This window comes from Oncorhynchus keta, chromosome 2 (assembly GCF_023373465.1).
Source record: "Oncorhynchus keta strain PuntledgeMale-10-30-2019 chromosome 2, Oket_V2, whole genome shotgun sequence".
NCBI lineage: Eukaryota > Metazoa > Chordata > Actinopteri > Salmoniformes > Salmonidae > Oncorhynchus > Oncorhynchus keta.
The window spans coordinates 36832605-36855432 of record NC_068422.1 but is presented as its reverse complement, the minus strand read 5'-3'; the positions used below and the strand labels follow the sequence as shown (position 1 = coordinate 36855432).

Genomic DNA, 22828 nt, shown 5'->3' with positions numbered 1-22828 from the left:
GCTTGAATCAGCATGAATAGTAGACTCAGACAGAATCCTTGAAAAGCAACCCGTTAGGGGTCCATATAAATATTCATGATACCACAGCGGGCGCTCCCTCCTACCTCCTGTGCTGAGAGGAAGTGGATGTGGAGCAACTTTCTCTCACTGTCCACCAGCGGTAGGAAGGTGATGGTGACATCATCGTCTGTGTTGAGGTTGGCGCCTGCGCCCCGATTGTTGAAGCCGTCATTCTCCATGGCCACCAGTGCAGAGAAGTGGCCGCGCGTGTAGCCCAGAGCAATGGGACTCTTCCAACAGAAACTCTGCTCCCACAGCAGGGGCAAGTACACACCTGGAGAGAGATGGGGAAGGGGAAGAGGGTGAGAAATGGAATTAAGGGAGGTGGTAAGAGTCAAAGGGACATGGGGATGGACAAAAAGAAAGAGGAAGAGAAATGACAAACCAAAATGTCAAAACAGGCTGACATATTGCTTACCAACAGTTTCCCAAACACAATGGACACTTTCTCTGAGCCTATTCCATCAGCCTCAAACCACTAGACAGCCTCTAAAAGTGAACGAGACACTTCACCTTGTGACCTTAACTGAAACCACAAACCACTGTTTTTGAGCATCTAGAACAGTTACTGTCGGTCACTGTTCAACAGTCTGCTATTGTGTGTTTACTGGGTTCACCTGGCGACCAATTTAAACAGAGCTTTCTCCTTCCCTCCCTCCACGGACGCTCATAAGCCTCGCCTTTCCTTGGCAACACAAACAGTAGCCTATATCGTCCCTCTGTAATGAATGACATTACCACAGGCAGCCCATCGTTACAGAGAGCTGTCTTTATGGCTGCACGAGCTCTTCAGGCTAATTAAAGCCAGACTGTTTATACTAGGGCCCATGGATGTGGACCCCGCCCTCAGCCCTTATTGGACACCCGCTTTAAACTACCACTCCCTCTTCCCATGATGGCTAACATATGCCGAGAGACATGGCTACTAACAGTACGTACAGTGAACCTTCCTCCTGCAATGCTTCAAAGTTAGGGGGTAGGATTATTTTGGCAGAATTGTTCTTCGACTGGTTTTAGAGAGAGTCGCATGCTGTATCAGCATTGGAACAATCACAATGAACAATTGTAACCCCCCTCCCTTTACTAAACAGATTGTAATCTACTTGGACTGATTCTTGATGCGGCTACGGTTCCTATAAGAATGAGAAGACCGATTAAGTGAGCTATGCGAAGTATGCAGACACGCTTGTGCCATTTCACACTGGGACTTTGCATCTAGGCTCAGTAGTGGACAGCTACAAACTAGGGATGTGACAAATGGAAAAACATTCTTAATGTTTAAGCTGCATTTAAAAAAATAAATAGATTTCCATTAAAACAATTATAGTTTTTTAATCCATGTGAATTGGCAATGAGCTGCACTGCTGCCAGCAATGGTTTGGGTCTCACGGTGCGCCCCTTTCAGATGGTTAAACATTTGCACCTGTACTACCATTACTGTAGCTCAACACTGTCAGACTTGAGCACTGTCGCTTGCCTTTCTCTGCCATTTGTCCAACTGTTAACGACAAGGACGTAGTGGTGGAGAGTCGACTCCAAAATAATTGATTCCTCGACTCCTTACACACAGACTCCCGGTGTCGACTCCAAAATAATTGATTCCTCGACTCCTTACACACAGACTCCCGGTGTCGACTCCAAAATAATTGATTCCTCGACTCCTTACACACAGACTCCCGGTGTCGACTCCAAAATAATTGATTCCTCGACTCCTTACACACAGACTCCCGGTGTCGACTCCAATTTCTGAGTGTCAAGATTCAATTCCACTAGGAATCGACTCATAAGATTCTGTATTTTTAGAATAGAGGAGACTAGTTGCCATATTTCTGAGAACAATCAAACACTTGCATCTTAGCAAGCTACCGAGGGAAGGAGAGAGAAGGCACAGTTTAGGCAGGTCAGCCACCAGTCAGAACTGTGCACTAGGACTATATCGGCAATCAAAAGCTGTATCTCGTCATTTTTCTTGCCGTGCAATGTCTCGCACTTAACTCTCAGTCACACATGGTATGTGCACAGGTTTACTTCATGCTGCTCACAGCATGGTAGCCAGGGCACTAAAACAGTGGGGAAGTTGAGCTTCGTGCTTTCAATGCTCTTAGTTGTTTTTCAGTTAAGGATTTTTCTTAAAGTTAAGAATCCAAATTTCGTTGAAACATTTCAAAGTTGTAATGTTCACACCCCGAATAGACTACAGCTACACTGGCTTGTGTCCACTGGGGTGCAGCATGCAGAACATTAAGAAAGGAATAGGATATATTATGGAAAACAACACATTCTTCTGTTATGTGTCAGGGAATCATGTCAGTGAATCATGTCATACAGTGGAAAGAAAAAGTATGTGAACCCTTTGGAATTACCTGGATTTCTGCACAAATCGGTCATCAAATTTGATCTGATCTTCATCTAAGTCACAGCAATAGACAAATTCCCTAGTTTATCAATACATTTTGCAGGAGAATGTAAGGTTCTGTCCACCAATTGAAGCTCAACAGAAGTTGGGTGATGCAAAAGGACATCGACCCAAAACACAGAAGTAAATCAACAACAGAATGGCTTAAACAGATGAAAATATACCTTCTGGAGTGGCCTGGTTAGAGTCCTGACCTCAATCCGATTGAGATGCTGTGGCATGACTTCGAGAGCGGTTCACACCAGACATCCCAAAAATATTGCTGAACTGAAACGTTTTTTTAAAGAGGAATGGGCCAAAATTCCTCTTGAACCTTGTGCAGGTCTGATCCGTAACTACAGAAAACGTTTGGTTGAGGTTATTGCTGCCAAAGGAGGGTCAACCAGTTATAAAATCCAAGGGTTCACATACTTTCCCCAACCTGCACAGTGAATGTTTACACAGCGTGTTCAATTAAGACGAGAAAACGTATAATTGTCTGTGTGTTATTAGTTTAAGCAGACTGTCTATTGTTGACTATTGTTGAAATTTTATGACCAGTTAATTTCAAAGGGTTCACATACCTTTTCTTGCCATTGTACAATACATTTCTATCTGCAATACTCAGGGTCATGCTACGAGACTGACAGTTTATAAATCAAGTGGCAACTCCCTCCAACTATGACGCACTGCTGTGTAAGTCAAAACGCTTCTGAAAGCGCTATCCGGAAATCCGCTACTGATTGAATACTGACCTTGAGCAAAACTCTCAAATCTGCATATCAGCAAACGCAATCAAAAATGTGCATCATCCTTGTGCCACGATTCTTGTGCTAGGGCAAATTCAAATCAGAAGGGCTTTGTCTGAGCCAGCAGATATGGTGCAACCCATGGACACAGACTGGGTCGTCAATCTAATTGGACAAGGAGAGAAATCTGCAACACTGCATTTTTAGAGAGCCTTTTGCTTGTCAGGATTGTATTTTTTTTTTAAAGTCTTTAACCTTTAACTAGGCAAGTCAGTTAAGAACAAATTCTTATTTACAATGACGGCTTACACCAGCCAATCCCGAACGACACTGGGCCAATTGTGCTGCACCCTATGGGACTTCCAATCACGATCCGGTTGTGATACAGTCTGGACTCTAGCCAGGGTGTCTGTTGTGACGCCTCAAGGACTGAGATGCAGTGCCTTAGACAAGCTGTGCCGCTAAGGAGCCCACTACGTCACAGGGAGAAAAAAAAGAGAGCCTCAAAAACAGCCCAATTTAAGACTAAGGCCAAAGAAAGCAGACATCTCACCTTGAAAACGGGTGTACCCAAGTGTTTCACCACGGAAACTTTTGTAATACTTCACTCCATAGACGATGATTGGTCTACGAAGAATGTGTGCAAGAACAAAAATATGAGTCTGCTCCAGGCTGGCTCCAGGCTGTAGAGAGAGATACATATTTTATATGTTATATGTTACAGTACAGATGTAGGATCTTAATTTCACCTATATTGTCACAGCCAAATAATCCTGCAGCAACAGGATTTAAATGTTTAGTCAATAACTTTGCTTGATCGGTTGTTTGGCTATTAGCTGGCCAAAAGCAGGCTACATAAAAAGTTAGGTTTTGAGAATTTATGTAAATCAAAGTTCATCTGTATTTTCTGCAGTGCAAAAAAAAAAAAGTGTGATCAAATTAAGATCCTACATCTGTACACCGATGATCCCAAGTCCTTCCACCTAAAAAGCTCAAAGCTTTATGTTTTATATGCATAAGGAAATGAGTGAGTGAGTGAGTACCTGGCTGGCCAGTGAGAGGATGAAAGCCCAGTCTTCCTGCCACTGTTCCTCTCTGAGTGAGAAGTGCAAGCCGAAGCTTTGGGAATACCACGACTCCCACTCCTTCCAGCGCATGTAGAACCTAGACAGACAACACACACACACACACACACACACACACATCAGTGACCCTGTATCAACTCCCTGTGGAAAAGGTCAAGTGAGTGTTACTCAAATGCTTTAAACCCTTTTGCAATGAGAACAGGTTCTTTTTTCCACAATTAAATAATTGGTTTGCACAAACAAACACAGCCTTCTCATCCTATCCCCAGACAAAGTTACACACCCCAGATCTCACCAGTGGGAGCAGTTGTGCAGAGTGTCGTGAAGGGTCTTGCGGAGGACAGAGTCCTTGTCATAGATGCCCCAGGTGGCCTGCAATACTGAGTCTAACAGGCAGTCCCCAGCCGTGCGGTTCCACAGGGCATACAGCCTGCTGTCCAACCGCGTGCCGAGCTCTATAGACCAGTTGATGATAGGAGATTCCTCCTCCAGCTCTGAGAGAGAAAGTGAGACTTTGAAAGGGCAATGGGGTCATTTAAAAAATGACGCACTCCTTGGTTTTATATGGTGTGCAGGCTTTTGTTCCAGCCCAGAACTAACATCAAGTCTTGTAAAGTATAGGGACGTACAGTGATTAGTGATATGCAGATTGCAAACGATTGATTATTTTTGAACGACTCTTCGTTGTAAAGTCAAAAGGCACTTGAGGAAGTACAGTCATTCGTTAAAGGGCTCTACACAGTCTACGCAATGGATCCGACGGAGGTTTGTTTGCGTTGCCCTCTACGTAGTTCTAGGTACTTTGAGGCAGAATGTTTTAAACGAGATGCAAACTAACCTCCGTAGCTCCATTTGCAAAGAGTATGAAATCCCTGTGGAGAGCCCTTTAGGGATCAGTGGAATCCTAAAACTCAATTAGCACAGATGCAAGTACACACGATAAGGGCAGGCAAAATGTCAGAAAGGCCAGCAGGGAATGCACACTGTCGGCAGGCAGTGAACAGACCTGTAATACAACACTATACAGCAGCATTCTAATTTAGTAGAGGGGATAGGAAACTATTCAGATGCCACCCAGTGTTGACTATGACAACGGTCTCTCACTCACACACAATTCAGTAAAATAGTGGTATTTTAAGTTACTGAAACAAGTCAATATTTCACCTTTCTGTACATCTCGGTCTAGCACCTCGTCAAACAGTTTCTCCTGAACTGTTGGGGGCAAGTCCTCGATATCTGCAGACAAAAACACACTTAGGGTGGCATTCAATTGATTTAGTTACACAACACAAGGAAGACTTGATACAGTTCATCAAATAACTTCAAAAAGGGCAAGTTAGAGGGCAAGTATTTATTTGACAGTGAAATTCATTTCACTTAACGGTGAAATCAAGTTTAGGGCTTGGAGAAGAAAGTGAATCAGTCTTAACCTCTTGATCTACACACATGTTAAAAAACCATGCCAGGCTGAAGTGATTAGGGTTTAATACCCTGAGGTTGCAGGAGTCAAAGCTGCCGTTTTACAGGCACCGGATGAGATGGCTGCCATTTTACAGGCTCCTAACCAACTGTGCTCGTGTTATTGTGTTATTTGTAACTTATTTTGTACATAATGTTTCTGCCACCATCTCTTATGACCGAAAAGAGCTTCTGGATATCAGAACAGAGATTGCTCACCTCGTACTGGACAAAGATTTTTTCTTTAAACAAGTTGGAAGCGAAGGATTTACTTCAGAAACCGGACAAGGCTTCATTAAATCCCCATCATTCCCATGAAGAAGAGACGTAGGTCGGGGTGCGTAAGCCGCCTCTACCATCAGTCCCATTAGCCAACGTGCAATCATTGGAAAAATAAACTGGATGAGCTCCGATCAAGACTATTCTACCAATGGGACATTAAAAAAACGGTAATATCTTATGTCCTGCTGAACGACGACATGGATAACATACAGCTGGCTTGATTTTACGTGCATCGGCAAGACAAGGGGTGGCGGTATGGGTCTATTTGTCAATAACAGCTGGTGCACCAAAATCTAATATTAATGAAGTCTCAAGGTATTGCTCGCCTGAGGCAGAGTATCTCATGATAAGCTGTAAACCACACTATTTACCAATAGATTTTTCGTAGCTGCTTACCACCACAAACCGATATTGGCACTAAGACCGCACTCAACGAGCTGTATAAGGCCATAAGCAAAAACTAGGCGGCGCTCTTAGTGGCCGGGGACTTAAATTCAGGGAAACAAATCCGTTTTACCTCATTTCTACCAGCATGTTACATTTGCAACCAGAAGAAAAAATATCTAGACCACCTTTAGTCCATTCACAGAGATGCATACAAAGCTCTCCCTTGTCCTCCATTTGGCAAATCTTACCACAACTATCCTCCTGATTCCTGTTTACAGGCAAAAACTAAAGCAGGAATTACCAGTGACTCACTCAATACTGAAGTGGACAGATGACGCAGATAATAAGCTACGAACCATCAAACAGGCAAAGTGTCAATACAGGACTAAGATTCAATCCGACAACAACGGCTCCAAAGCTCATCAGATGTGTCAGGGCTTGCAAACGATTACAGACTACAAAGGGAAGCATAGCCATGAGCTCCCCAGTGACAGGAGTCTACCAGAGGAGCTAAATGACTTCTATGCGCTCGTCGAGGCAAGCATGAGAGCTGTTCCGGACCACTGTGTGATCACGCTCACCGTAGCTGACGTGAGTAAGACCTTTAAACAGGTCAACATTCACCAGAAGGATTACCAGGCCAGAAGGCCAGAAGGATTACCAGGACTTGTACTCCGAGCATGCGCTGGCAAGTGTCTTCACTGACATGTTGGTATTACAGACTCTGTCAGGGACAGATTAAGCATGTTTCAAGCAGACCACCATAGTTCCTGTGCTCAGGCACACCAAGGTAACCTGCCTAAATGAATACCGACCAGTAGGACTCACTTCTGTAGCCATGAAGTGCGCTGAAAGGTTGGTCTTGAATCATATCAACACCATTATCCCAGAAACCCTGGACCCACTCCAATTTGCATACCGCATCAACAGATCCACAAATGATGTAATCTCTATGGCACTCCACACTGCCCTTTCCCACCTGGACAAAAGGAGCACCTATGTGAGAATGTTGTTCATAGACTACAGCTCAGCATTCAATAACATAGTGCCTTCAATGCTCATCACTAAGCTAAGGGCCCTGGGACTAAACATCTCCCTCTGCAACTGGATCCTAGACATCCTGACGGGCCAGGTGGTAAGGGTAGGTAACAACACATCTGCCACGCTGATCCTCAACACGGGGGCCCCTCAGGGGTGCGTGCTATGTCCCCTCCTGCATTTCAATTAACAGATGTGTCTTGTTAAAAGTTAAGTTAATTAAGTTCTTTCCTTCTTAACCTGTTACTCCTACCCCCTACTTTTTCGAACATTCTGTTAAAAATCGCGCAACATTTCAGCGCTCTGCTGCTCATGCCAGGAATATAGTATATGCATATGATTAGTATGTGTGGATAGAAAACACTCAGACGTTTCTAAAACTGGTTAAATCACGGCTGTGACTATAACAGAACATGCGTTTCATTGAAAAGCGCAGGAAAATCTGATCACTGAAAATGGAAATATATATCCATCCGCCACTTCAACCCATTGATAAAGGCGAACCACAATAAATGGGGCTGAGGTTGCAATACCTACAGCTTCCACACGATGTCAACAGTCTTGTCATTTGCCTAGGCTTTGTTTCTTGGTCAAACGAAGAAGAGAAAAGCAATTTGTTCAAGCCTCTGACCGGATATTTTGGTTGAGATTTACCCGGACATTATTTCCAGACGGACAGCTAAAGAATATACTTCGCCTCGTGATCAATTTGATCGCTTATTAACGTTTACTAATACCTAAAGTTGCATTACAAAAGTATTTCGAAGTGTTTTGTGAAAGTTTATCGTCAACTTTTTTAATTTTAAAAAATGACGTTACAAGACGCTATTTTTTTCCGTTTATCACACAGTCTTCATAGATCGATATCTAGGCTATATATGGACCGATTTAATAGAAAAAAAGACCCAATAGTGATTATGGGACATCTAGGAGTGCCAACAAAGAAGATGGTCAAAGGTAATGAATGTTTTATATTTTATTTGTGCGGTTTGTGTAGCGACGACTATGCTAATTATTTTGTTTACGTCCCCTGCGGGTCTTTTGGGGTGTTACATGCTATCAGATAATAGCTTCTCATGCTTTCGCCGAAAAGCATTTTAAAAATCTGACTTGTTGCCTGGATTCACAACGAGTGTAGCTTTAATTCAATACCCTGCATGTGTATTTTAATGAACGTTTGAGTTAACTAGTACTATTAGCATTTAGCGTAGCGCATTTGCATTTCCAGATGTCTAGATGGGACGCCTGCGTGTCAGGTAGGAGCAAGAGGTTAATGCCTTTGAGCCAATCAGTTGTGTGTGACAAAGTATGGGTGGTATACAGAAGATAGCCCTATTTGGTAAAAGACCAAGTCCATATTATGGCAAGAACAGCTCAAATAAGTAAAGAGAAACGACAGTCCATAATTAATTTATTAGGCTGCCTGTTGTAAGTGTATCTGATTACTCAAACATTAAATATTATGTCTAAAAAAAAACTTTGCAGCATACTACCTAATGACATCTATTGGCCTCAAATGATTGACCTCAATGGCCGAACTGCGCAGTTATTTTGGGTTTAAAACAATGCTAAAACACTCAATATCAAGAGTTAAGAAATACATGCAATACCCCCCAAAAGATGAGACCCTCTTCTCCACAAACATTGTCACAACAGTTGCTTTCAGATTTTTTTTCTTCTGCTATTGCATTTTTCTCTTCCTTTAGTAGTGCTGAGCTATTAGTGCTTTTAGAGGTCAGTTCGATTATTAAAAATATCAACAAAAATGTATTTGGATTATTTTTACATTTAATGCACTATGCATTGTGTGTTGAATACTTCAACACATAATAAAATAAAAGTCCCATTAACCATCATTTATTCACATTATGTAAAAATCACTATTTTAGTAGTTCTTCCAAATAAATAAGGCATTATTTTATGACTGCTGAATACCAACTATCAAAATCACTTAGATTAAGTATTTTCAGGTAGAGATACCTCACGAAGCAACTGCTCTCCATCCTTCGATTGCGGATCCTTCTGTCTCTTTTACGCAGCAGGTATAAAAGTAACACAGACCGGACAAGTAGACACCCAATGGATTATGGTCATTGTAGTTAATTACATCTTTTTCTGCACTAAATTGGCCTGTTGGAAACTACAACTCCCTAGTACATCCCAGAGTTCGCGCTTGATCGGATTTATCAATAGAGAAGCTGCACAATGTGCACATTGAGCTCACAGAAAAAAATTAACTAAATGGAATTCAAATAATTGAACCAACGTTGGTCAATTAGTAATAAAAAAAACAACAACTGAAAAATAGCCCAATCAGCACTATCCTATCTTTTAACCTACTCGGAGCACCCGTGTGGGAGAGGGAGTGACAGTGGCTTCCGCCAGCGAAACAGGCACAGGGCAGACACTTTCATTACAGGAAGGATAAGGATGATAATGCACACTGTTTGACCAAATCATGGTTTTATCCTCCGAAAAAGGTTGAGGTGACCATGTTGAATGTGCAGCACACATCGATGCATCCAATTAATTTTCCCTCGCACAGTCAAGTCAAAGGGTTGCAAAATGTGACTAAATGGTTGCAGTCTGGAGCCTTGTGTTTCACCAAATCATAACTGTAGCCTCCCCCAAAACAGAAAATGTTGACTGAAGTGACCAGCTAGAATTTCCAGCTTGCACAGTTCCAAGCAATTCGATATTTTACTCGCTTAGCCAAGTCAAAGAGTGGCAAAACGCGACCAAATCGTCACATTCTGGAGCCCTGATTTGGGACACAGTTGGCCTGTTCATCCGACAATACCGTTATCTCGAGTAGTTGGAAACAACCATACAATTACTTAACACAAAGCATGCATTCTACCATCATACAGGCCTAAGACATGAAGCTTTAGTGTAGAAGAGCAGAAAAACAGGACGCCACAACTATACACAGTAACTAGGCTAAATAAAACTACTGCAGTAGTATGTAATAGGTCAGTGGGAGGCTGACCTGCTGGCAGGGTGAAGGTGACCAGGTCAGTGAGAAAGTAGCAGGTGAATTCTCCCTTGCGCTGGTGCAGGGAGGCAGCCACCTCACGACGGATCTGCTCCGTCAGCTCAGGGCACACCATGGCTGGGATACACTTAGCTGCCTGCTGGGACACCTAGACACAGACAGAGAATGTGACACAGGAATGATAAAATGTCTCCTACTGAAAATATAACCTAGGGAGCATGAAAGCCAGGTGAAACATTCAGAGCGTTCCAGGGAGAAATCTAAATGAGTAGAATCCCTGACTCGATTCCCTGTTTAATCAGATCTGTTTAACACAATCTATATCTGAACGTTTGGTAACACTGCACCCTTCTGAACAGGCCCCAGGTAGACCCTGCCCTGTCCTTCCTTAGCGGACAAAATCCTGCCAGTCCTTCCAGGGTTCACACACACACACCACACACACACACACACACACACACACACACACACACACACACACACACACACACACACACACACACACACACACACACACACACACTGGGATAAGAGCTTCAAGCCAGCAGTGGGATAATCTGGGATCATGTTTACACTCCCATTGATCTGCCACACACACACACACACACCACAGCTCAATACAACACATCCCATCCACTGTGTCCTCTCCCGGTAGATAGAGTTGAACACAGCTATTCATCAGCCGGATCTTCAAAACATTGACAAGTAGAAACTAAGTCAACCTGGAGATGGAGTGACTATTTACCAGCACAATTTACACTAACTGGTACAGCTGAATAAATAAAGTCTTTGACCTGTACCATTACAGCTAATACATTGGCAGGGCCTGTATGTCGTCCTGACCTCAGTGAGGAGCACGGCCAGCATGTCCTTCCTCTGGAAGCGGATGGCCAGGTGGACCAGGGTGAAGCCGTCGTCAAAGGCCGAGGGCCGGTTGAGAAGGCGCACCTCGTCGGATGTCAGCTGCCTGGCGATGTCCCCCCCTGACGATTTATAGGCCTCTACTGCAGCCAGGTCCCCCTCTACCACACCTGCAGAAAAGGAGAGGGGGAAATTAGTGAGCAGTGAAAAACACAAGCCATGCACACTACAAACTCAATGTACAGTTTACAAAACATGAGGAACACCTTCCTAATATTGAGTTCCACCCCTTTTGCCCTCAGAGCAGCCTCAATTTGTTGGGGCATGGACTCTACAAGGGATGCTGGCCTATGTTGACTCCAACACGTCTCACAGTTGTGTCAAGTTGGCTGGATGTCTTTTGGGTGGTGGACAATTCTTGATACACACGGGAAACCCAGCAATGCTGCAGTTCTTGACACACTCAAACCGTTGCTCCTGGCATCTTACTACCATACCCTGTTCAAAGGCGCTTCAATCTGTTATCTTGCCCATTCACCCTCTGAATAAAACACATGCATGTCTAAAGGCTTATTTAACCAGTATCCTCCATTTCGTCTACACTGACAGGAGTGGATTTAATAAGTGACTTCAATAAATGGATCATATTCACCTGGTCAGTCTGCCATAGAAAGAACAGGTGTTCCTAATGTCTGGACACTCGGTGTATCTGTATATCAGTCATGGTGGAAATTCTTTGCGTTTACCATTCCAATCATTTGTAGGCTATTCCTTGCAAAAACCACATAAGCACCAGGGTAGATTTACTACTACAGTACTGAAACAAAACCACCATTTGAAAAAGAACAGCATTATAAAAAGTGTGGGGGGAGATAAAATTAGAACAATTCAAGTGCTTCTACCAGCCTCATCATTTTTGTTCAGATTTCTGAAATACCCATGTAGCAGTCTCTGGCACATTACACAACAACATCGCTATGACTAACTAGTATTCTACAATCAAAAGGGTAATCAGTGTGAGTGATCAAAAAAAAAATAATAATAAAAAAAATAAAAAAATAAATCAGGGTAAGGGTTTCTTTCCAGAGAGACATCAGGGATTGTAACACACTCTGTTTCACGGAAAGGGTTCTCTCGGGATATACTGTCAGAGTCGGTCCAGCCATCTGGATTCTCATTACATCGTGCTGACAGGGATAAACATCTCTCCAGGAAGAAAACGGGTATGTCTCAAGATTAACAACTCATTGTGTGATTGTGCTAACATTCAGAAACTCAAGTCCTTTTGTTCACCCGACCTAGAATGCTTCAATCAAATGCCGACCGTATTATCTCCCAAGAGAATTCTCTTCGGTTATTGTCGCAGCCGTGTATATCTCCCCTCAAGCTGATACCACGATGGCCCTCAAGGAAGTTGGACTTTATGGAAACTGGAAATCACATATCCTGAGGCTGCATTTAGAGGTCATTGCCTCCGCATGGCAATCAAACAGGCAAAACGTCAGTATAGAAACAAAGGAGTCGCAATTCAACGGCTCAGACAAGAAACATATGTGGCAGGGTCTACAGACAATCATGGACTACAAAAGAAAAACCAGCCAAGTCGCGGACACCGACGTCTTGCTTCTGGACAAGCTAAACACGTTCTTTGCCCACTTTAAGGATAACACTGCCACCGATGCGGCCAGCTACCAAGGACTGTGGGCTCTCCTCCTCCATGGCCGACGTGAGTAAGACATTTCAACGCGTTAACCCTCACAAGGCTGCCGGCCCAGACGGCATCCCTAGCCGCGTCCTCAGAGCATGCACATACCAGCTGGCTGGAGTGTTTACGAACATATTCAATCTCTCTCTATCCAAGTCTGCTGTCCACACATGCTTCAAGATGGCTACCATTGTTCCTGTACCCAAGAATGCAAATAAACTAAATGACTATCGCCCCGTAGCACTCACTTCTGTCATCAAGTGCTTTGAGAGACTTGTCAAGGATCAAATCACCTCCACCTTACCTGTCACTCTAGACCCACTTCAATTTGCCTAACGCCCCAATAGGTCCACAGACCTATTGCACACTGCCCTATCCCATCTGGATAAGTGGAATTCCCATGTAATAATGCTGTTCTATGCTGTTGAAGGCTGAGTTATAGTCAATGTACCATCCAAGCTCATCATTAAGCTTGAGGCCCTGAACCCTGCCCTGTGCAATTGGATCCTGGATCCCCCCCCTCCAGGTGGTGAAGGTAGGATACAAAACCACCACTTCGCTGATCCTCAACACAAGGATACGTGCTCAGTCCCCTCCTGTACTCCCTGTTCACCCATGACTGTATGGCCATGCATGCCTCCAACTCAAATAATCAAGTTTGCAGACGACACTACAATAGTAGGCTTGATTACCAACAACAACGCTGCAACCTACAGGGAGGGGGTGAAGGCTCTGGGAGTGTGGTGTCAGGAAAATACTCAACTTCAACAAAACAAAGGAGATGATCGTGGATTTCAGGAAAACAGCAGAGGGAGCACCCCCTATCCACATCGACGGGACAGCAGTGGAGAAGGTGGATAGTTTTAAGTTCCTGTGTCCATAATCACTGACAAACTGAAATGGTCCACCCACAAAGAAAGTGTCGCGAAGGCGGCGCAACAGCGCCTCTTCGACCTCAGAAGGCTGCAGAAATTTGGCTTGTCACCGAAAACCCTCAAACTTTTATAGATGCACAATTGAGAGCATCCTGTCGGGCTGGATCACCATCTGGTACGGCACAACCGCAGGGCTCTCCAGAGGGTGGAACGGTCTGCACAACGCATCCCCAGGGGCAAACTACCTGCTCTCCAGGACACCTACAGCACCCGATGTCACTGGAAGGCCAAAAAGATCAAGGACAACAACCACCCGAGCCACTGCCTGTTCACCCCCCTATCATCCAGAAGTCGAGGTCAGTACAGTTGCATCAAAGCTCGGACTGAGAGACTGAAAAACAACTTCAAGGCCAGACTGTTAAATAGCCATCACTAGCAAAGAGGCTGCTACCTACATACAGACTTGATATCATTGGCCACTATAATAAATGGAACACTAGTCACTTTAATAATGTTTACATATCTTGCATTACTCATCTCATGTGTATATACAGTATTCTATACCATCTACTGTATCTTAGTCTATCCCGCTCTGATATTGCTCATCCATATATTTATATATTCTTAATTCCATTCCTTTAGATGTGTGTGTATTAAGTTTGTGTTGTGAAATTGTTAGATATTACTTAGAAGATATTGCTGTAACTAGAAGCACAAGCATTTTGCTACACTCGCAAAAACATCTGCTAAACAAGTGTATGTGACAAATAAAATGTGAATGATGTGTTATATATATATCACACAAGTGTGTGTTTTAGAAAGCAACTAAGAGAAAGTGTGAGTAGGAAGAGAGGGAGTGGGAGGACAAACTGTGTTGTTAGGAGCTTGCCAGAGAGTAATAGAGAGGGCGGGAGAGAGCTCAGACAGGAATGTGAGAGACAAGACCACAACCACTTCTCACAGCAGTCCATTATTGTGGGTGTGCCTGCCAGCCAGCCGGCCGGCCTGCACAGTCAGAACTGCACTCACATCGTTTGCAACACATACACAACACATTAGGAAGGAAATGGATACAAAAAGAGTTGCTCTATATTTGGAAGGGTCGAGAACTTTGAAAAATAATCAAGACACAAAATTCATGAAAGTGCTAATTTCCCCCCACAGAAAATGTCCACATAAAAAGGGTCCATTTAAATCAACTTATATCTATAACGTTGTTGATATGATATAGATATGCAATTTAGCACACCCTTTTATCCAAAGCAACTTAGTCACTCAAGCATACATTTTTACTTATGGGTGACGCACAGAAATTGAACCCATAGTCCTGGACTTGCAAGCCACATGTCCTACCAACTGATCTACAGAGTAATTTGTTGTAAATTAGCGTCAGCAATCTATGTACATGTAGATACGTAGGCCTACACTAAACATTCAGAAGATAAACTCCAACAATATTCTCATTACCGCATTGAGTTACATATGCAAAAAATAATTGTACTTACGGTAAATTAATTCACCTGGCACAAAGCATCTAGACCTACCACTTTCCTTTATTTTCTCTAGTCCTCTCCTTTTTTCTCTCGCCTGTTTGTCCAGATCTCCAATTGACAGAGTCACGAGACCCTTTTTTTTTTACAAGAAAACCAGATTTGATTGAATTTCCCCTGACGGTAACACCAAATCAATTGAATTAACTGAAGGCTGGCTATGAGCCTGCATAAATAGGAGTCTAATTGATCTCAGGGCAGCAGAAACCCAGGGCCTTCAATGGTCTGTCAAGGAAGAAGTGCAGACAGAGAGCCAGATGAACAGTCAGCCTGTGTGTTACTGCAGCTCTCAATTTTTTTGACAGATTTTCAACTGGCAGCGTCGGCACTACTTCGCAGGTCGTCTGCCACAACAGTAGCCTCTGACAACCAGTGACACATAGGCCAGCGCTCCAGAATAGGGGGCAACATGCCATCTACAGCACACTTTGTGCCCGTTTACAACTTGTTTCCACAGTGGCTTCATGGCTAAATTAACCTACTGATATTTTGCATGACATAGCCTAGGCTAGGTAGTGTGTGATTCAGAACTCAGACTAGTCATGATAGCAACCAAAGAAAATAGTTTGCCTGATCTATAGATTGCATAGAGTGGGTTTATCCAAACATGTTCATCCCACAGTACAAATTCCTGTTCAATCATTTTACCAATGATATCACATTTCATGTTTCAGGTTGTGTTGCAGCTTTGCAGGCAAGTCATGTAGCCTAGTTGATGTGCTAGCTATGCCCAGGGGTGTTCAATTCCAGTCCTTCTGGGCTGACGTGTCTATGGGTTTTTTCATCTTGGTACCAATAGATCTACCCACTCACAGACAAGACTAGTATTGTAGCTTCTGCATTCACTCCTTTTACCGATTCATTCAGGTGTAAAACTGGCAAGCAGACACACATCCTTATGTAGAACAGATACTTGCAGACACACACACCATCAGACAGGTCATCAGAGAAAGCTTCCTGAAGCATAGGCACCACTTGAAACCTGCATGCTGTGTTCAGGCAATGAAGAGTCTCTCTAATAAAATGAGAAAGTCCGATAAACCTGCTGTGGCACAAGCCAGTGGGCTGTAAAGCAGACAAGGATATCCTCAGTCAAGCAGACTGCCCTTAATACAAACAGGCATCTTGTCCTACAGTGGAGCAAACATCCTTAATTGCTCGCTTCTGGAGAGTAAAGGCTTGGAATGCATCATAGCAACATGACTAAAACTGCTCCTGGATACACTATTTTTATACAGGGTACTTCCCACAATGCATTGTTAATCCGACCATGTTACAGATTTAGCTTTGTTTTAAACAAACATTCAAATGCTTAGCCCGTGTAATTATATGACAGATTTTACTGAGGAAAGTGGCACTTGCAGTTTCCAATAAGGATCATTGTGAAGCTAATGTAGGCTGAAATGTGATTCATTAAGTCCAGATGAGATGCTTGTTTAAAACAAGTAGCCTAATCATGTACACAAATGACATGTAATGCTACACCAGCAGAGGGTACGTAACAGGACTCCAGTCATGCAAACAGCAGGCTGAACATCCTCTTCGATGTGAATGCATGTATATTTTTGACTTGTGCACCAGTCAGTTATTTTTAGTGCAGGCGCTGCCAGGCTGCCTAGCCCCGCATGCTGGGCCCACTGTTTACCAGCCCCTGGGACCTAAGGGCAGGGTGTGTGTGTATATATACTGCTAAAAAAAATAAAGGGAATACTAAAATAACACATCCTAGATCTGAATTAATTAAATATTCTTATTAACCTCTTGCTCCTACCTGGCACGCAGGCGTCCCATCTAGAGCTCTGGAAATGCAAATGCGCTACGCTAAATGCTAATAGTATTAGTTAAAACTCAAACGTTCATTAAAATACACATGCAGGGTATTGAATTAAAGCTACACTCGTTGTGAATCCAGGCAACAAGTCAGATTTTTAAAATGCTTTTCGGCGAAAGCATGAGAAGCTATTATCTGATAGCATGTAACACCCCAAAAGACCCGCAGGGGACGTAAACAAAATAATTAGCATATTCGGCGCTACACAAACCGCACAATAAAATATAAAACATTCATTACCTTTGACCATCTTCTTTCTTGGCACTCCTAGATGTCCCATAATCACTATTGGGTCTTTTTTTCCGATTAAATCGGTCCATATATAGCCTAGATATCGATCTATGAAGACTGTGTGATAAACGGGAAAAAAATTGCGTTTCATAACGTAACGTCATTTTTTAAAATTCAAAAAGTCGACGATAAACTTTCACAAAACACTTCGAAATACTTTTGTAATGCAACTTTAGGTATTAGTACACGTTAATAAGCGATAAAATTCATCAGGAGGCGATGTAAATTCTATAGGTGTCCGTCTCGAAAAAATGTCTGGAGAGAGCTCGCACAAAACATCCGGTCGGAGACCGGAGGGAATCGGTTCCCTTGATTCGGTTTGACCAAGAATCAAAGCCGAATCAAATGACAAGACTCTAGACATCGTGTGGAAGCTGTAGGCACTGCAACCTCGGCCTCATTTAATTCAGTTCACTTTGAACAATTCCTGGAAGTAGCGCAAGGATATTTATTTCCAATTTCAGTGATCAGATTTTCCTGCACCTTTCGATGAAACGCACGTTCTGTTATAGTCACAGCCGTGATTTAACCAGTTTTATAAACGTCTGAGTATTTTCTATCCACACATACTAATCATATGCATATACTATATTCCTGGCCTGAGTAGCAGGGCGCTGAAATATTGCGCGATTTTTAACAGAATGTTCGAAAAGTAGAGGGTCGACTTAACAGGTTAAATACTTTTTTCTTTACATAGTTGAATGTGCTGACAACAAAATCACACAAAAATGATCAATGGAAATCAAATTTATCAGCCCATGGAGGTCTGGATTTGGAGTCACACTCAAAATTAAAGTGGAAAAACCACACTACAGGCTGATCCAACTTTGATGTATGTCCTTAAAACAAGTCAAAATGAGGCTCAGTAGTGTGTGTGGCCTCCACATACCTGTATGACCTCCCTACAACGCCTGGGCATCCTCCTGATGAGGTGGCGGATGGTCTGCTGAGGGATCTCCTCCCAGACCTGGACTAAAGCATCTGCCAACTCCTGGACAGTCTGTGGTGCAACGTGGCGTTGGTGGATGGAGCGAGACATGATGTCTCAGAGAAATGATGATGCTCAATTGCATTCACGTCTGGGGAACGGGCGGGCCAGTCCATAGCATCAATGCCTTCCTCTTGCAGGAACTGCTGACACACTCCAGCCACATGAGGTCTAGTATTGTCTTGCATTAGGAGGAACCCAGGGCCAACCGCACCAGCATATGGTCTCACAAGGGGTCTGAGGATCTCATCTCGGTACCTAATGGCAGTCAGGCTACCTCTGGCGAGCACATGGAGGGCTGTGCAGCCCCCCAAAGAAATGCCACCCTACACCATGACTGACCCACCGCCAAACCGGTCATGCTGGAGGATGTTGCAGGCAGCAGAACGTTCTCCACGGCGTCTCCAGACTGTCACGTCTGTCACATGCTCAGTGTGAACCTGCTTTCATCTGTGAAGAGCACAGGGCGCCAGTGGCGAATTTGCCAATCTTGGTGTTCTCTGGCAAATGAAAAACGTCCTGCACGGTGTTGGGCTGTAAGCACAACCCCCACCTGTGGACGTCAGGCCCTCATACCACCCTCATGGAGTCTGTTTCTGAACGTTTGAGCAGACACATGCACATTTGTGGCCTGCTGGAGGTCATTTTGCAGGGCTCTGGCAGTGCTCCTCCTTGCACAAAGGCGGAGGTAGCGGTCCTGCTGCTGGGTTGTTGCCCTCCTACGGCCTCCTCCACGTCTCCTGATGTACTGGCCTGTCTCCTGGTAGCGCCTCCATGCTCTGGACACTACGCTGACAGACACAGCAAACCTTCTTGCCACAGCTCGCATTGATGTGCCATCCTGGATGAGCTGCACTACCTGAGCCACTTGTGTGGGTTGTAGACTCTGTCTCATGCTAACACTAGAGTGAAAGCACCGCCAGCATTCAAAAGTGACCAAAACATCAGCCAGGAAGCATAGGAACTGAAAAGTGGTCTGTGGTCACCACCTGCAGAACCACTCCTTTATTGGGGGTGTCTCGCTAATTGCCTATAATTTCCACCTGTTGTCTATCCCATTTGCACAACAGCACGTGACATTTATTGTCCATCAGTGTTGCTTCCTAAGTGGAGATTTCACAGAAGTGTGATTGACTTAGAGTTACATTGTGTTGTTGAAGTGTTCCCTTTATTTTTTTGAGCAGTGTATATGTTGACAACAAGAGATCCCCTGGGCTCCCATTCACAATATTAAGTGGGGTCCCCTCAGACAATGGGGAGTCCTTTGCATCAGTGGACAAACTGACTGTGAGGGGCAACTCCACTAAAAACAGAAGAGAGGGTAGCTAGCCAATGGAATCCTCTCTGCCATGTAGTCCAGACAGCAGCAGTGGAATCCACTCAGTCACCATTAACTCCAGGTGCAGTGCTACTGACTGGACCATTCTCTCTACTATTATTCTGACATTTCACATTCTTAAAATAAAAGTGGTGATCCTAACTGACCTAAGCCAGGGAATTTTTACTCAGATTAAATGTCAGCAATTGTGAAAAACTGGAGTTTAAATGTATTTGGCTAAGGTGTATGTAAACGTCCGACTTCAACTATACAGGTTTCATTTAAAAACAACATTTCTTACAAAGGAGTTGTTTAATCTAACTTTTCTAATCTTTATAGGAAAATTCCATGGGCACTATCTGATGTGTGGAGACATTTCACTGCAGCTAATGCAGAAGGAAAAGCTGTGTACATTTGCAAATACTGTGCCAAATCATATGTGAAGAATGCAACAAAGACACAGAATCATCTGGCCAAGTGCATAAAGTTCCCTTAGCGCTTACAACAAGCAACCTCTGACAAAAGTCCTACTTCTATTCGAGGTGAAAATGATGAATCAGACACCTTATCGATAGCAACATCTCATGGTACTCCTGGACTCAGAAGTTTTTTGACTCAATGGAGGAACGTAGTCAGAGAAATGCTGATGAATGTCTTGCTCAAGCTGTGTATGCAACTGGTTCACCTCCGATGCTCACAGGCAGTGTATTGGAAGAGATTACTGAATGTTCTTCGCCCAGCATACACCCCTCTAACCAGACATGCTTTATCCACTAGTTTGGTTTGGGATGTGTTGGACTGCAGAGTGAAGGAAAAGCAGCCAACACATGCTCAGCATATATGGAAACTCCCAATTTACCTCACCAAGCAAAGTGATAAGAATAAGAGCACCACATTGAAGCTGCCCAGCAAGAACCCGTTTGGGTGGTGTTATCATGTTTGACAGTCTCGTGGAGAGGAAGGAGTCACTCCAAGAAATGGCCATATCACAGTCTGCCGATATGGACAGCCCCATCAAGAGGATCCTCCTGGATGATGTATTTTGGGAGAGAGTGATAAGCAGCCTGAAACTCCTGAAACCTATAGCAGTAGCCATTGCACGGATTGAGGGAGACAATGCCATTCTGTCAGATATTCAGACTCTGCTTGCGCTTGTATGAGAATAAATCCGTACTGCCCTGCCCACTTCACTGTTGCTCCAAGCAGAGGAAATTGCTGTTCTGAAATACATCAAAAAGCATGAAGACTTCTGCAAAGTCATCACTACTGTATCTCACCACCTTGGCCTGGATGAGGGCAAGGTTCTTTGCAGTATGGCGAAGTACACTTCCAAGCAAGGGCTTTGGAATGGAGATGCAATATGGCAGTCGTACCAACATATCTCATCAGCCACCTGGTGGAAGGGACTTTGTGGATCTGAGGCTCTTTCCCGTTGCCTCCATCATCCTTCAAATCCCACCAATATCAGCTTCCTCAGAGAGCAACTGGTCCTTGTTTGGGAACACATATCAACGCAACAGGCTGACCAATACAAGGGTTGAAAAATTGGTGGCCATCCGGGCAAATTTGAGGTTTTTTTTAGCCTGACAATGAGCCATCCTCAAAAAGGTTGGAAAGTGACAATGAAGATAACTTCTTATGGCTGGGAGCAGTATTGAGTTGCTTGGATGAATAAGGTGCCCAGAGTAAACTGCCTGCTACTCAGTCCCAGTTGGTAATATATGCATATTATTAGTATATTTGGATAGAAAACACTGAAGTTTCTAAAACTGTTTGAATGATGTCTGTGTATAACATAACGCATATGGCAGACAAAAACCTGAGAAAAAATCCAACCAGTAAGTGGGAAATCTGAGGTTGGTTGTTTTTCAACTCATTCCCTATTGAAGATGCAGTGGGATATTGGTCATGTTGCACTTCCTAAGGCTTCCACTAGATGTCAGTCTTTAGAAACTTGTTTGAGGCTTCTACTGTAAAGGAGGGGCTCATAAGGGCTCAGTCAGTGGTCTGGCAGATTGCCACAAGCTCATGACGCTCGTTCACGTGAGAGGTAGCTCACGTTCCATTGCTTTTCTTCAGACAAAAGGAATTCTCCGGTTGGAACATTACTGAAGATTTATGTTAAAAACATCCTAAAGAGTGATTCTATACATCGTTTGACATGTTTCTACGGACTGTAACGGAACTTTTTGACATTTCGTCTGCTCCTAGTGAACACGCTTCGTGACTTTGGATGTTTACAAAATGCGCTAACAAAATTAGCTATTTGGACATAAATGTTGGACACTATCGAACAAAACAAACATTTATTGTGGAAATGGGATTCCTGAGAGTGCATTCTGATGAAGATCATCAAAGGTAAGTGAATATTTATAATATTATTTCTGACTTCTGTTGACTGCACAATATGGGGAATATCTTTTTGGCTTGTTTGATCTCTGAGCGCAGTACTCAGATTATTGCATGGTTAGCTTTTTCCGTAAAGCTTTTTTGAAATCTGTCACAGCGGTTGCATTAAGGAGAAAGTTCCATGCATAACACTTGTATTTTCATCAACATTTATTATGAGAATTTCTGTAAATTGATGTGGCTCTCTGCAAAATCACCGGATGTTTTTGGAACTACTGAACATTTGTCTGTGACTTGGGTCTGACCTAACATAATCGTTTGAGGTGCTTTCACCGTAAAGCCTATTTGAAACCGGACTCTATGGTGGGATTAACAAAAAGCGTATCTTTAAAATGGTGTGAAATACTTCTATTTGAGGAATTTTAATTATGGGATTTATGTTGTTTTGAATTTGGCGCCCTGCACTTTCCCTGGCTGTTGTCATATCGATCCCATTAGCAGAATCTCAGCCCTATGAAGATAAGGCCTCAGAGTCTGATGTTCAAGAGGTGGACATTGAGGAGGTCCAGGGAGAATACATGGAAGCCTGAGAGGAAGACAACCAAAGCTTT

The 22828-nt window shown here is 43.5% G+C and overlaps 1 protein-coding gene across 1 annotated transcript in view; it reads right to left on the bottom strand.

Annotated features, from left to right (window-relative positions):
* The window catches only part of LOC118400058 (ubiquitin thioesterase Zranb1-like), a 35733-nt gene that overhangs the window by 1532 nt on the left and 11373 nt on the right, over positions 1-22828 (bottom strand). The window contains exons 3-9 of the mRNA XM_052476165.1: positions 11293-11480; positions 10444-10597; positions 5454-5525; positions 4585-4783; positions 4248-4368; positions 3758-3887; positions 105-334 (exon numbers count right to left, since the gene is read on the bottom strand). Coding sequence (XP_052332125.1) covers positions 105-334; positions 3758-3887; positions 4248-4368; positions 4585-4783; positions 5454-5525; positions 10444-10597; positions 11293-11480 — 1094 coding nt within the window. The remainder of the gene's footprint in view (positions 1-104; positions 335-3757; positions 3888-4247; positions 4369-4584; positions 4784-5453; positions 5526-10443; positions 10598-11292; positions 11481-22828) is intronic.